The 12,695-nt window shown below is 39.5% G+C and overlaps 1 protein-coding gene and 1 pseudogene across 1 annotated transcript; both read right to left on the bottom strand.

Annotated features, from left to right (window-relative positions):
- Positions 1–271: 271 nt before the first annotated feature.
- Positions 272–2,636, bottom strand: LOC111369087. Its single transcript, XM_022990572.1, has 6 exons — positions 2,193–2,636; positions 1,901–2,106; positions 1,233–1,808; positions 893–1,095; positions 515–828; positions 272–418 (listed from the first exon to the last, which is right to left on the bottom strand). Exons 1-6 carry the CDS (start codon positions 2,634–2,636, stop codon positions 272–274), a joined length of 1,890 nt encoding a protein of 629 aa, XP_022846340.1.
- Positions 2,637–8,229: 5,593 nt separating this feature from the next.
- Positions 8,230–11,188, bottom strand: LOC111369704 (annotated as a pseudogene).
- Positions 11,189–12,695: the final 1,507 nt, after the last annotated feature.

Raw genomic sequence — 12,695 nt, 5'->3', positions numbered from 1 at the left:
ACGTCTTACGGCAGGCTAGAAATATCTTTGACGTAGGATCTTCTGGGCGAACAATTGTCCACCAGAATGATTTTCACATATTACCTTGTGAACGTCTCGCAGGGCATGTTGTGCTTCCTCTTTATTTAAACACCTCAGTAAGGGTGTAGAATATCCCCACTTGTAGAGGACATTATCAATAAGTGTATCTGGCTGACCTGATTCAGAGCTTTCTCGCATCTACCAAGTTTTCGAGGCATTTCCCGATCTTCAGGCCTGCGATGATCTCCTCCTACCAAATTGGTTTGGGATCTATCATCATGAGGGCTACTTCGGCTAATTCAGTGGCCGATAGTAATATTCTTCTCACGATGATGCTATCAAATTCTTCAATCCTCTCACTGGTGGCTAGGTGAGCCAGAGCATCAGCGTGGCTATTCTGAGATCGAGGAATTTACTTGACTTGGACAGCATTGAAGCTTTTGAGCTCTTTCCTTGCGACCCGTAGGTAATTTTCCATTCTTTCTTCTTTCACCTGATATACGCCGTTGATTTGATTTACGACTAGTTGGGAGTCTCTGTGTATGATAAGGTTGGGAATTCCTAACCTTAAGACCATCATTATTCCGACAATGAGAGTTTCATACTCGGCCACATTATTTGAAGTTTTGAAGTCAAAAGGCAGGGCTTTACCAAATATGCGTTGTTCTGGGCTAATTAATACAACGCTAGCCCCAGATTGTTCTCCGGTAGATGAACCATCAACATAAAGTTCCCAAGGAGTCTCTTTTGATGGTTCATCGATAGGTACGTTGCAGAACTCGGAGACGAAGTCGACGAGCGCTTGGCCTTAGATGGAGGAACGGGGCATATACCTTATGTCGAATTGTTCGAGCTCTACTGCCTATTTTACCATCCGACCTGAAGTGTCGGGTCTTTGCAATGTTTGTCTTAATAGAAAGCTGGTGAGGACTTCGATGGGGTGTTCTAAGGCGAACGATAGTTTTTCTAAGGTCGAGTATCGTAGCCCGACTTTGTGGAGCGCCTTGCTCACGTAATAGACTGGGTGTTGGACGTCGTTCTCTTCCCGAGTTAGGACGGCACTGCTGGCATGTTCTGAAACAGATAGATATAACTTCAAGGCCTCGCCAGCCTTAGTCTTTGACAGCAGTGGGGGTTGAGCTAGCTGTTTCTTTAATTCGTTAAAGGCTTCTTGGCATTCTTTAGTCCATTCAAACTTATTTCCCCCTCACAGTATGTCGAAGAAGGGTTTGCATCGGTCCGTAGATTTAGAGACGAACCGGTTGAGGGCAGCAATCATTCCTATCAAACTTTGCACCCCTCTGGGTTTGGTTGGGGCCTTCATTTGGATAACAACTCGTATTTTTTCAAAATTTGCTTCGATTCCTCGATTATTTACAATGTATCCTAGGAATTTTCCACAGCTGACCCCAAAGGCACATTTCTTAGGGTTCAGCTTCTTTCTGTACTTTCTCAAAATATCGAACATCTCGGTCAGGTGTTGACAATGATCTTTGGCTTTGGTGCTTTTGACTAACATGTCATCAACATATATTCCATTATTTTTTTCGATATGTTGGGAGAACATGCAATTCACAAGTCGTTGATAGGTGACCCCAGTATTTTTGAGACCAAATGACATTACCCTATAGCAGTACAGACCTTGATCAATGACAAATGATGTATGTTCCTGATCTGGTCCATACATCGATATCTGATTGTATCTAGAGTACGCGTCCATGAAGCTGAGTAATTCATGCCCTGCTATGGCATCCACCATTTGATTTATTCTTGGTAGGGGAAGGTATCTTTAAGGCATGCTTTTTTGAAGTTGGTGAAATCTATGCATACTCTCTAATATCCGTTGTGCTTTTTCACAAGAACCAGATGTGCGACTCACTTGGGATATTTTGTCTCTCGAAGGAAACCGTTGTGCAATAGTTTCTGCACCTTCTTGTTGAGTGATTCATATCTTTCGAGATTTAGAGGTCGTCGTTTTTGTTGCTTCGATCGAACTGAGAGATCCACTTGAAATTTGTGGCATATAATGTTGGGCTCTATCCCCCCATGTCTCCATGGTTCCAGGCGAAGACATCGAGGCTCTGTCTGAGAAAATTAATAATTTCACTTTGGATAAAGAACTACAGCTCGCGTCCTAATTTGAGTTTTCTTGATGGGTCATTGGCACAAACTTGAACTTTCTCCAGCTCTTCCACGAGTTTTTCTCCTTTGATTTTGATCTGTGGGTCTAGTGAACCGAGCTCGGGCTCTCCTACATGAGCCATATACACTCTTGGGAGGGTGCATTGATCACCCACGTAGGCTTTTAGTTGACACTTTTCGACGAATTTTCTATTTCCTTTAACTTCACCTACACCATGGGGTGTGGAGAATTTAATTGAATAGTAGTATAGGGACATTGCTGCTTTCAAGCTGAATATCAGGGGTTGTCCCATGACAGCGCCATAAGGCGAAAGAGTGTCGATCACGATGAATTCGGAGTTCATCTTAACTTGATAGGACGTTGATCCATACTCGACTTTAAGTTTGATCGATCCTTTAGCCGTAGTCACGGCTCCGCTTAATCCAAGGACCATGTTTGAGTATGGCCTCAGGAAGTTGGCAGGCATGCCCATCCATTTGAGAGTGTTGTTAAAGAGAATGTTGAAAGCACTCTCTGTGTCCACCAAGACTTTTAGGATGGTTACCCTGCTATAGGTAATGAGATTACCAGAACTCCGAGGTAGGGATATGGGTCTACCTCTTTTTCTTCAAAGGACAATTGGTCATCCATGGCTTTCTGGAGATGCTTTTCTACTATGCCGATCTCAGAGAGATCCGCAACGATTGGCCTCTCTAGTCTGGTTTCCCCGGCTTGTGTGTTTGCCCTATCCTTTAGCATGTTGACTTTTGGTTTAGACAGGTCGATATTGCACGCTCTAGCCCTAGCCTGATCCCCTTGGACTATTCTGGTCCCGTAGGGGGTGGAAAACTTCATACAGTAATGATAAATTGATGTGGTGGCTTTCAGCTCGTGCAATATGGGTCGTCCCAATATCGCGTTATAGTTGGATGGCAGATCGGCTACCACGAAATCTGCTAGAATCTTTCTTTAGCGAGGAGCTTCGCCTAGTTCTACAACAAGGACTATCTAACCTTGGGCTTTGATAGGATCTCCAGAGAATCCTTACAGTTTCCTTAAGTATGGTTGAAGATAGTGTTTCGATATTTCCAACTGACAGAGTTCATGAGTACAGTATATTGACTGAACTTCTATTATCTACCAATGTCCGGTGGACTTTTACCCCGACAACTGGCATGGTGATCACTAGGGCGTCTCTTTGATCTTGGAGGATTCCTTGGAAATCTTCCTCTATTAACCAGAACCATTCAGGGTCTATACCGACCTACGGGGTCTATTCCCCATAGTTTGACATGGTTCGTGCATTTTAGGCTTGTCTTCGTCTTATCCATCTGGATCCTTCAACGTACTGGTTTCCTCCGACCATCATTTTGATTTCGACGTGTGGGAGTGGATTGTGATTAGGAACCGCCTGTTGAGCTTGTGCAGGTGGTCCCTACCGCAAAGGCGGTTGTGGTTGAGGTTGGTCTGCTTCTTTTGGTTTGGTAACGAATTCTTGTAATCGACCTCTGCGAATTAAGGACTCAACTTCCTCCTTCAATTCTAGGCAGCTATCAGTGTCATGACTTACCATCTTGTGATATTGATAGTATCGTCCTTGTTGGTGTCCTACCTGCCTATTATTCGGGACTATCCGCCTGCGGAATGCCTCATTCTCTCTAGTTTGCATGAATACCTCTTCCAAGGAAACTTTGAGTGGGTGATACTCTCGAAAATTGTATAGTCGAGCCTTAGGACAATCTCTTTCTTTTCTATCTTTCTTCTTTTCAAACTGGGACTGTTATTAAACTTTTCTCTTTCGCCGTATTGCTGAGGTCGGGATCACATCTGGTTTCCTCTTGGTTAGAGGTTGTTTTTTTAGTACTTATCTATTTCTCAGCTCGGTTCAAGAACTCGTGATAAGTTCTTGGATCGTCCTCGTGTACCGACCACCAGAATCTCGTTCTTGGCCTCAGCCCAACCTGTACGACCATGAGAACGGCGTCGTCCGATATTTTTTCCATTTTCATGGATTGTTTATTGAATCTGCTCAGATAGCTTTTGAAGGATTCACTTTTTCCCTACTTGATAATTACTAGCCACTCCTTTGGCGTGGTTCTAGCTTTGGAGCCCATGAACTGGGCCAAGAATGCTGTGGCCTGGTCATTCCAATTCTTTAGAGACCTCTGATGCAGTCTCCTGAACCATCTCTATGCTTTGTCTCCTAGGGTCAGGAGAAAAGCCCGGCACATGATGGCATCGCTTGCCCCCCTACAGTTCCACCCACGAGGTGTACTTATCAAGGTGGCTGAGGGGATCCTCGTCTCCTTCGTATGCTGTCATCTGGGGAATTTTAATTTTTTAGGTAATGGTTCCATAAGGACGTCCTTTGTAAAAGGGGAATGTCGCTTTGTGAGGTAGTCTTCAATGCCGCCTCTGTTTTTTGCCTCCAGGTCAGCGATGTGTCATTTCAGTGCGCTCAGTTCGGGTTCTACCTATTCTAGAGGACGTTTGAGGTCGGATTCAGCTTGTCCTAGCGTAGGGGTTAGCAAGTGCTGGGTCCCCAACCTATCGAACACACTGCCAGTCCTCCTTGTCGCAGGATCCATACTCCTTACTTCGTCAGTTCGGCTTCTTGAAGATTCTCCTTTTGAAAAGTGGAGAGTCCTCCTGGTGGAGGGACGTCTTGCCTTTGTCCTTGTAGGGGATTCCACCTCGGTATCTATTGGGGACAAGCAGGTTTGACTCTATTCCAATCATCCCACTGCATTTGTCAATTTTTCCAAAGCTTCCCTCATGACTGTCATTTGTTGGTCTTGTCATCTTGGAGAACTTGGCGGAGTATTAGTTTCATGAGGGTGGGTATGAGATGGATTTCTGGAACTATGGCTCATGGCTCTCCGATTCTTTGGGGAGAATGGGGCTATTCTTCACATTTGGGGACCTTCTTCTAGTGCTAAATTGTTGACGTCAAAATTTGTAAGACTGATCTTGAGCCAACTTTAAGAAAAATGGCGAGTTATTGCTAAATGGGTCATAAATCAGTTGAGAAAATGTAATAGTGTAATGGTTTTTTATATAAATTCCCTTGTCCTTGGGGTAACAATTTCTCTACTATTTATACATGTTTTCGGCCGAAATTACATCAATAAGTCAAATCAGCTACAGTATCGTGCTCGGAACACGGGTCGTTGAATTCTCCTATGATTGGTGGACGAGTTTGGTGGCCATGTGTTAATGTTTTCCTCAGATAATGATGACCCTCAGGCAACTTGAAGATTCCGAGATGGACGGCGGTGACATCACTCCTGACGAATGGGTTGATATGAGAGGTTGATGTGATAAGGGGTAATCATGATGTCTCATGAGATTACGACGACAAATCCAATCTGGGGGTTTTAGCCGAACTCACATCTGCTTGAGGTGGGGCCTGTGATCATTTCTCATGAGATCGGAGTTTGGTGGTCAACACTATGTATACACAATTGTGTACACACAGCATTACACTCTCCTTACATAGAAAGGGCTTACATACAATAAAATAATCGTGGACCCCCTTCCATGTTAGGGGGGTGTAATGCTGTGTGTACACATAACACTTCCCATATAAACATCTCTTTCCTCTCCAACAAACCCCCACCTCCCCCATACCCAACCACCTTCCACTACCACCACTCAGCTCTCTCCCTTCCATCAAGGGTCCCATGAAAAAAAAAAGAGTAGAGAACATTCTTCTTATTCTCCAACCTTGACGACTTCAACTCTGTACACCATCCTTGCTTGAGAGCACTGTGAACACCCATTAAAACGTGAATATAGTCGATCTTGCGATAACAGGAAGGATCCGTTGCTATAAAATTAGGGGGTAGCAAGTCAGGAACATAAGGGGAAATCCCCCCTGTTATTGCAAAATCAGGGGACTTCTCTCCATCTAGTTTTCTTCAATTTACCTAATCGTACCAAGCATTTCCAAATCTCAAGTAAACATGGATGATTTGACTTGTTGAACATATAATCCAAATCAAGCTTTGCAGCAAACAAAATCTAAAGATAGGGTAAATTTAAAGAGAAGAGTAAATTTGTCATTTTACAAAGCTTTAATGGAGATATTGGACTATAGAATTGCTTTGCATTAAGTTTGCTTGAACTGAGAGGGTGTTGTGTCAAAACAAAATAATATGGTTGTTTTGCACAAAATGTGTAAAGCATAGAGTTATTTTGTGTCAAATTGCCATTTTAAGTGTTTATAAGCGGTGAGTCACAATTAACGATTTGGTGGTCCTACGGAATTATTTAGCAGTAAAACAAATTTGCACGTGAATTCATAATTTTTCCATACTTTTAACAATTTATTTTTTTAAAAAAAAATACTTTTCAAAAAATCTATTATAAATTTTTTTTACATAAAACTAGATTTGAAGGTCATCGACATTTACTTACTATAATACTTACGTCCAATTCAATATTGTAGTACTCATTGTAAAAATATTCATGGTACCGTTTTGAAGTACTCACTACCTACTTCATAATGTACCTTTCAATTTGCAAATGGAGCTTGCTGTAGTGCCAAGTACAGAACCACCACAAGCTCCTCACAACATGGGGGGTGGGATATTTTTGGGGTATTTTTTTTAATGGGGTGGGACTCACCTCATGTGAGAGGGTCTGTAAAGACCCCATCGAGATAAATATTTTTGCACAAAATGAGTTAAAAAGAAATATTATTAGTTGTCGTTGCAACTTTTGGCTTACTTTCGTGTTATATTTCTTGATCATTGGGGGTAAGTTCTTAGTATCGTTTTGAAGAACTCATGACCCACTATGCAATGCACATATCAAAGTGAAAAACAGTTAAATAGTGAACTTAAAAAACCTAATCAAAGTTGGTTACTAAAATAAATAATTCCATTTTGTCACTACTAAGTCCAACACCAACTTAATTAGAATTTTATTTGACATCTAATCGAAGTCCTCTTTCAAGGAACTTTTTGTTAGTAACTGTCAAATAAGTATTTATTTATTTCCAACTTTCACCAATAAAAAATTTATTTATTTTAAGACTCGCTAATCAACTTATAGTATACTCTTGAAACTTAGCCAAAACATGACCAACACAGGCAAATGAAAAATAATATTGCCATTTCAAACAGAGAGTAAAAATCAAGTTTAGCTCTCTACATAATATATTTGCAGCTGAAATAAAGATGCAGCAGAATAAACAGTGCAATAATCTGATAACATAAGAATATGGCACAAATGGAATAATGTCCCCACTCCTGACTGAACAGGATTTTTACTTCTACGGGTCAATATGAGTTATTGTACACACTATAACAAGAAAATATTGGCGTAAACGACCTTATAAACATAAACATAGGAGAAATGCTAGATAAATCATAAATAAAAAAAATGCAATACATAACCATCAAATAACAAATATGCAATACCATGAATGCGAATGATGAATCTAGAAAATAATTTGATAAGTATATTTTATGCACTTATTTAAGCCATTAAATATGGATATTTGGGAGTATTTTTGATTAATTATAACTTCATCTCTTGTGTATGTTATTTTTTAGTTAAAACTCAATGATTGAAAGTGAGTTTGGAAGAAATAAACGAAAATCGATGAAAAACGATAATTTTCAAAGTTCAAGGATTAAATTGTAAATATCCAAACAATGATTCGGACTAAAGAATGATGATTGAAGACTACATGAAATCTGTTGGATGTGATTGAAAGATGAAGGACAGAGAATTAATGAAGAGAGGACTTGAATTGAACGAAGTAACAAAGCAGGGACCAAACTGCACAATCACGGTGGATTTTACTCCATGCAATCGCATGTTAGAAATAATATGTGTGGCTTGTACAATTATATAGAATCGTATAGTTAATGTATTACTTTGTATATAAATTCGGAATAGAAATTTAATGTTGTTGTGCTTAGAATATGTTTAACTTAACTCAAAAGAGATAATTAGATAAAATTGAATTATCGTTGTCATTAATGCATAAGTCACAATAAATTACATAGGTCGAGAATTGAAAATAGGATAATAATTCTCATACTTCACACAATACATCTTTAAATAATTAGTAGAATAATTCAAAAATAATCATATCTCTTTGGTGCACATACATTCAAATTTAATAAAGGACTAGTACAATTCAATTTAAAGCTTATTCCCCATGAGACACTACTTTTATTCACTACATTATTACTTGGATCCCGTACGCTTGCAGATCGTGAAACAGATAATTATTAAAGGATTATGATTCACTCATCAGTATATGTAACTTCCATTTTAACATCAATCTCATACGGATCTCGAGCAATGATAAGTTCAACTAGTTGATCAGCATCACCACTGTTGGATGGTAGCAAGATGTCATCTTCTGTTGCGAAATTATACCTTTGTCCTATAGCTCTCAAAAACTGGTACACTTCAGACATGGAAGGCCTCTCTTCAGGATCTGTCAGCACACAACTACAGGCAACATTAAGAAACTCGGAAAGCTCATCATCATAACCTTTTCCAACCAAGAATTGGTCAATTGCATCCTGAAGTTTATAGGTTCCAGATAGATGGAAAATCCAGCCCACTATATTACCAGTAAATCTTCTGGGGGCTTTAGCCACATTGGTCGGTCTCTCACCTGTTATTAACTCGAGAAGCACAACCCCAAAACTGTAAACGTCCCCTTTTGGAGTAGCCAGCAATGTTTTCGCATATTCTGGGGCAACATAGCCCATGTCCCCATATTCACTATTTACACAAGTACCTAAATGAGAGACGACGGGATTCATGAGACTAGCAATTCCAGAATCTAAAATTTTGGGTTCATAATCGATATCCAGTAAGATGCAGTTGGAACTTATGTTTCGATGAATAATATGCGGATCGCAGACATGGTGTAGCCACGCGAATCCTTTTGCTGCCCCAATTCCAATTTTGAGCCTCAAAGGCCAATCCATAGGTTCGGTCCCATCTTTCAAGTGTAGTTGATCATGGAGGCTGCCATTGGACATGTGCCTGTAGACTACAAGTCTCTCCTCCTCAGTCGTGCAGAATCCTAGAAGAGGAACCAAGTTGTCGTGTTTTACATTAGCTAGTGTAGCCATCTCAGACGAAAAGTCATGGCTCGAGTATTGTGTACCCTGCAATCTCTTCACCATAGGCAGGTTCCATCTTTAAGTACAGCCTTGTACATTGTTCCTGTTCTTCCTAACCAAATTATATTCTCTTTACTGAAGTCATTAGTCACCTTCATGAGATCACTCAATGTCATTTCAGAGACCAAGTTCTCAAACATCGAAAGCTGAAATCAGGAAATATTACTATTTGTGAAAATATAATTATGAGAAAAATAATCGTGTATTTAAGTGACAGCAAAAGTATGAAGTTCAACAAAATAATTTAGGGAAATTGAAGCCACCGTCCTCAATTTTTGACAAATAAAGCACTCGACTGCCCGATGTAATTTAGTTTTTAGCCATTAAGGTTCCTAAACTTCGATTTTAGCTGCACATTGGTCCACTAGAGGAAACTGTAAATTGTTCCATCGAACAGTCACATACTTCGCTCGTGATAACATATTTAAGGGTAATTTTTGTCAACTCAATTCATTTCTTCCAAACAGTTAAATAAAAGGATATTGGAGTGCTGACCTTTGACCCCCTTTTGATTGTAATTGAGTTAAATGGAATTGGTTGACAAAAATAACACTCAAATAAGCAAGCATGCGACTATTTGAAAGAAAATTGACATTTTTCATTATGAAGGACTAATGCACAACGAATATGAAAGTTTAGGGATCTATGACCAGAAAAATTGTTGGGACCCACATGCTTTATTTCCCAATAAAATGTAAATATACTTGCCTTGATGGCTTTGGCATCCTTAATTCTTTTTTTTTTTGATAACCCAGGAACCCGCAGCCGCTACTGGCTACCAGTGCGCACTAGGTAAACCTGGGGGCTGGCATGAGACCCGCAACCACACCAGTCGGTTAAATCTTCTCCAAGGAGAAGACAGATGTCTCAAGCGTGGGTTGAACCCTCGTCGAAGCCAAACCCAGTTTCTCAGGCCATGCCCTTTGCCAACTCGGCCACACGCTCTTGACTTTGGCATCCTTAATTCTCTTTGCCCATTTGTTGCCCATAGGATCTTCTTCCTTCTTTCTGGAACCCTTACCCAAATAGAAGAACATGCCTATGCCAATGCCAATGCCAACAGCGAAGGCTGCAAAAGTCGCCCCTACAATGGCTGCACCGTTAGTTTTCTTTGAAGAACCTCGGCAAGGAGGCAAAGGACCACCACATAGTCCTGCATTATTCGCATAGCTATCTGGACCATAAGTACGATTTCCGAATTGTGGAACTTGGCCAGTCAATCTGTTGTTTGCCACGCTAAATTCATTCAATCGATCGAGTTGACCAAACTGAGCAGGGATTTGGCCAGACAACTGGTTGTTGTTAAGTTTAAGGACATTCAAATAAGCGCAATTTGTAAGATTCACGGGGATCTCTCCGGATAATTGGTTGGACGAGAGATCAAGGCTTGTCACATATACAAGTAACTTAGAGATATTAGTTGGAATACTTCCATAAATCTTGTTACCAGAAAGATCTAAGCCTGTCAAGGATGAACAACCAGCAACACCAAGAGGAAACTTACCCTTTATTCCCAAATTCCCAAGCAGAACATTCAAGACCCTGTTCTCATCCGGATGCCAACACTCGATTCCAATAAACTTACATATAAAACCTTCAGTATTGTTATCGAAGTTCCATGTCGTGAGGTAGCCATCTGGGTCTTCCAAAGAATCTTTTATAGCTCTGAGGCAGTTAATATCACTTTGAATCGAGTAGGTCAACAAAAGAAAAATTTTCACAAGAGTCAAGAGAACTCTAAAATCGAATGTCTTCCTCGTGAAAAAACCAGCCATAATTCACAAAAACCTGAGTATACAAACCTGAAACAAATTCAAATTCGAGCAGGAAAAATATAAAATAAACACAACATCCTAAAAGCTTTCAGCTGAGGGAAACAAGTTAATTAGAATATGAATGTAATGACTAAATCCGATTTCATAATTGTTATTGTTTCAATAAAATAAATTTAGCCCTTGTTTGGTGAAAATTAGAATCAAGATTTTAATCTAAGTCAACAATTAATTTTGATCATACATTTCATGGACCCCACAACTTTTCATCCGCACATTTTATCAATTTCTATCAAAACTTACTAAAAATCTTATTTTAAACCCCATCAAATAGGGGCTTAATATTGTACGACGGTAGTTCATTTTTTAAGCATTTAATTTATTTGATAATATTATAGTTCTCAAAATGAGTTTGATTTTGACGTATAATCAGAGCTCAGGACCTCATACTTTAGGAAATGATGCCTATGACAGGGCAACGTCATCTAGAATGGGAACAAGGATTCGGGGTAAATCCAATAGTTACTGGGTTATATTTTCCATAGAAGACTAAAAATCAGATTTTGTAAATTTTTAAAAAAGTTGATTAAATATATAGTTGAAAAGTTGATAAAAATTGTAGGACATATGAAATGTATGGCTACAATTAATTATTGAATTTAATTAAACTTTTATCTCTATTTTTAACTAAACCAAACATGGACTGTTGTTTATTCATAAAATTTCATTAAATCTTTTAATCGAAATAAAGGTGGTGTCACCATTCATTTGAAGGTCACCATGATAATTGGTTAACTGGCAGCCATACAAATGTCGCACAAGTTCATCTTTCATCCATGGGGAACTAGTGGTAGTGAAACACTTAAATCAATGTATTTATCTTATCCTTTTGCGCATTTGATGGTAGCGAAAGTTAACAGTTACCTAGTTTGCAAATTGAGTGACGCAAGATGTGTAGCATTGCCCTAATTCAAATTCTTTCATTGCTAGAGATGGAAATGCAATCGTGAACTGGAAGGCTGGTGAAGGTTACAAAACTAAAGTAAGAATCAGAATGTATAAGCTTGAATAATGTTCCTTATTTATTTAGGAATTAACATGGTACTTGTTACTCGTAATTTGATGAGGCTCCAAAAGATCCTATGTGGCAAATGAACTTGGGCCTGTACTCCACATCACTCCATCCAAGAGGCAGTTTAGCTGAACCTATTAGACTCAATAGACCTCGTGATGGGGCAAGGCTGCAAGGGGTTTAGCATGATATCTTTTTTGTAATCTTTAGTATGTGATTGATATGACAATTCACTGCCACCGCTGCCTTATCCGATCAATTAGGTCAAGTATAAGCCACGTGTCAGATTTATAGGCAACAAAAGTGGTATTAGCATTAAATACTCATGATTGATTGACACCTTTGACAAAGGCTTAGCTATGTGGATGAGGCCACGTATACTTTCATCATATAGTCGGTATTTATCCTATTCTACTATAAAAGCTCACACAATGTATCATTCCAAAGATAATGCAAGTTTAGACTCTCAAACTATAACTTTGTTATCCCTACTGTTTGTTATATTAACTGTCTGTCCAAGTGTGCAAGAACCAAGCTTTCGTGGACGT

Source organism: Olea europaea, chromosome 20 (genome assembly GCF_002742605.1).
Source record: "Olea europaea var. sylvestris chromosome 20, O_europaea_v1, whole genome shotgun sequence".
Classification (NCBI taxonomy): Eukaryota; Viridiplantae; Streptophyta; class Magnoliopsida; order Lamiales; family Oleaceae; genus Olea; species Olea europaea.
Note: the sequence above shows the minus strand (reverse complement) of the source record. Positions and strands in the feature narration are given on the sequence as shown.

What these genes read in the sequence shown, in the direction of transcription:
- LOC111369087 (XM_022990572.1), bottom strand. Translation starts at nt 2,636, where the DNA reads ATGGGCATGCCTGCCAACTTCCTGAGGCCATACTCAAACATGGTCCTT. An exon ending in AAACCCTTCTTCGACATACT is followed by an intron (nt 1,096 to 1,232) that starts GTGAGGGGGAAA and finishes TATCTGTTTCAG; the next exon opens with AACATGCCAGCAGTGCCGTC. An exon ending in AAATCAACGGCGTATATCAG is followed by an intron (nt 419 to 514) that starts GTGAAAGAAGAA and finishes CCTCGATCTCAG; the next exon opens with AATAGCCACGCTGATGCTCT.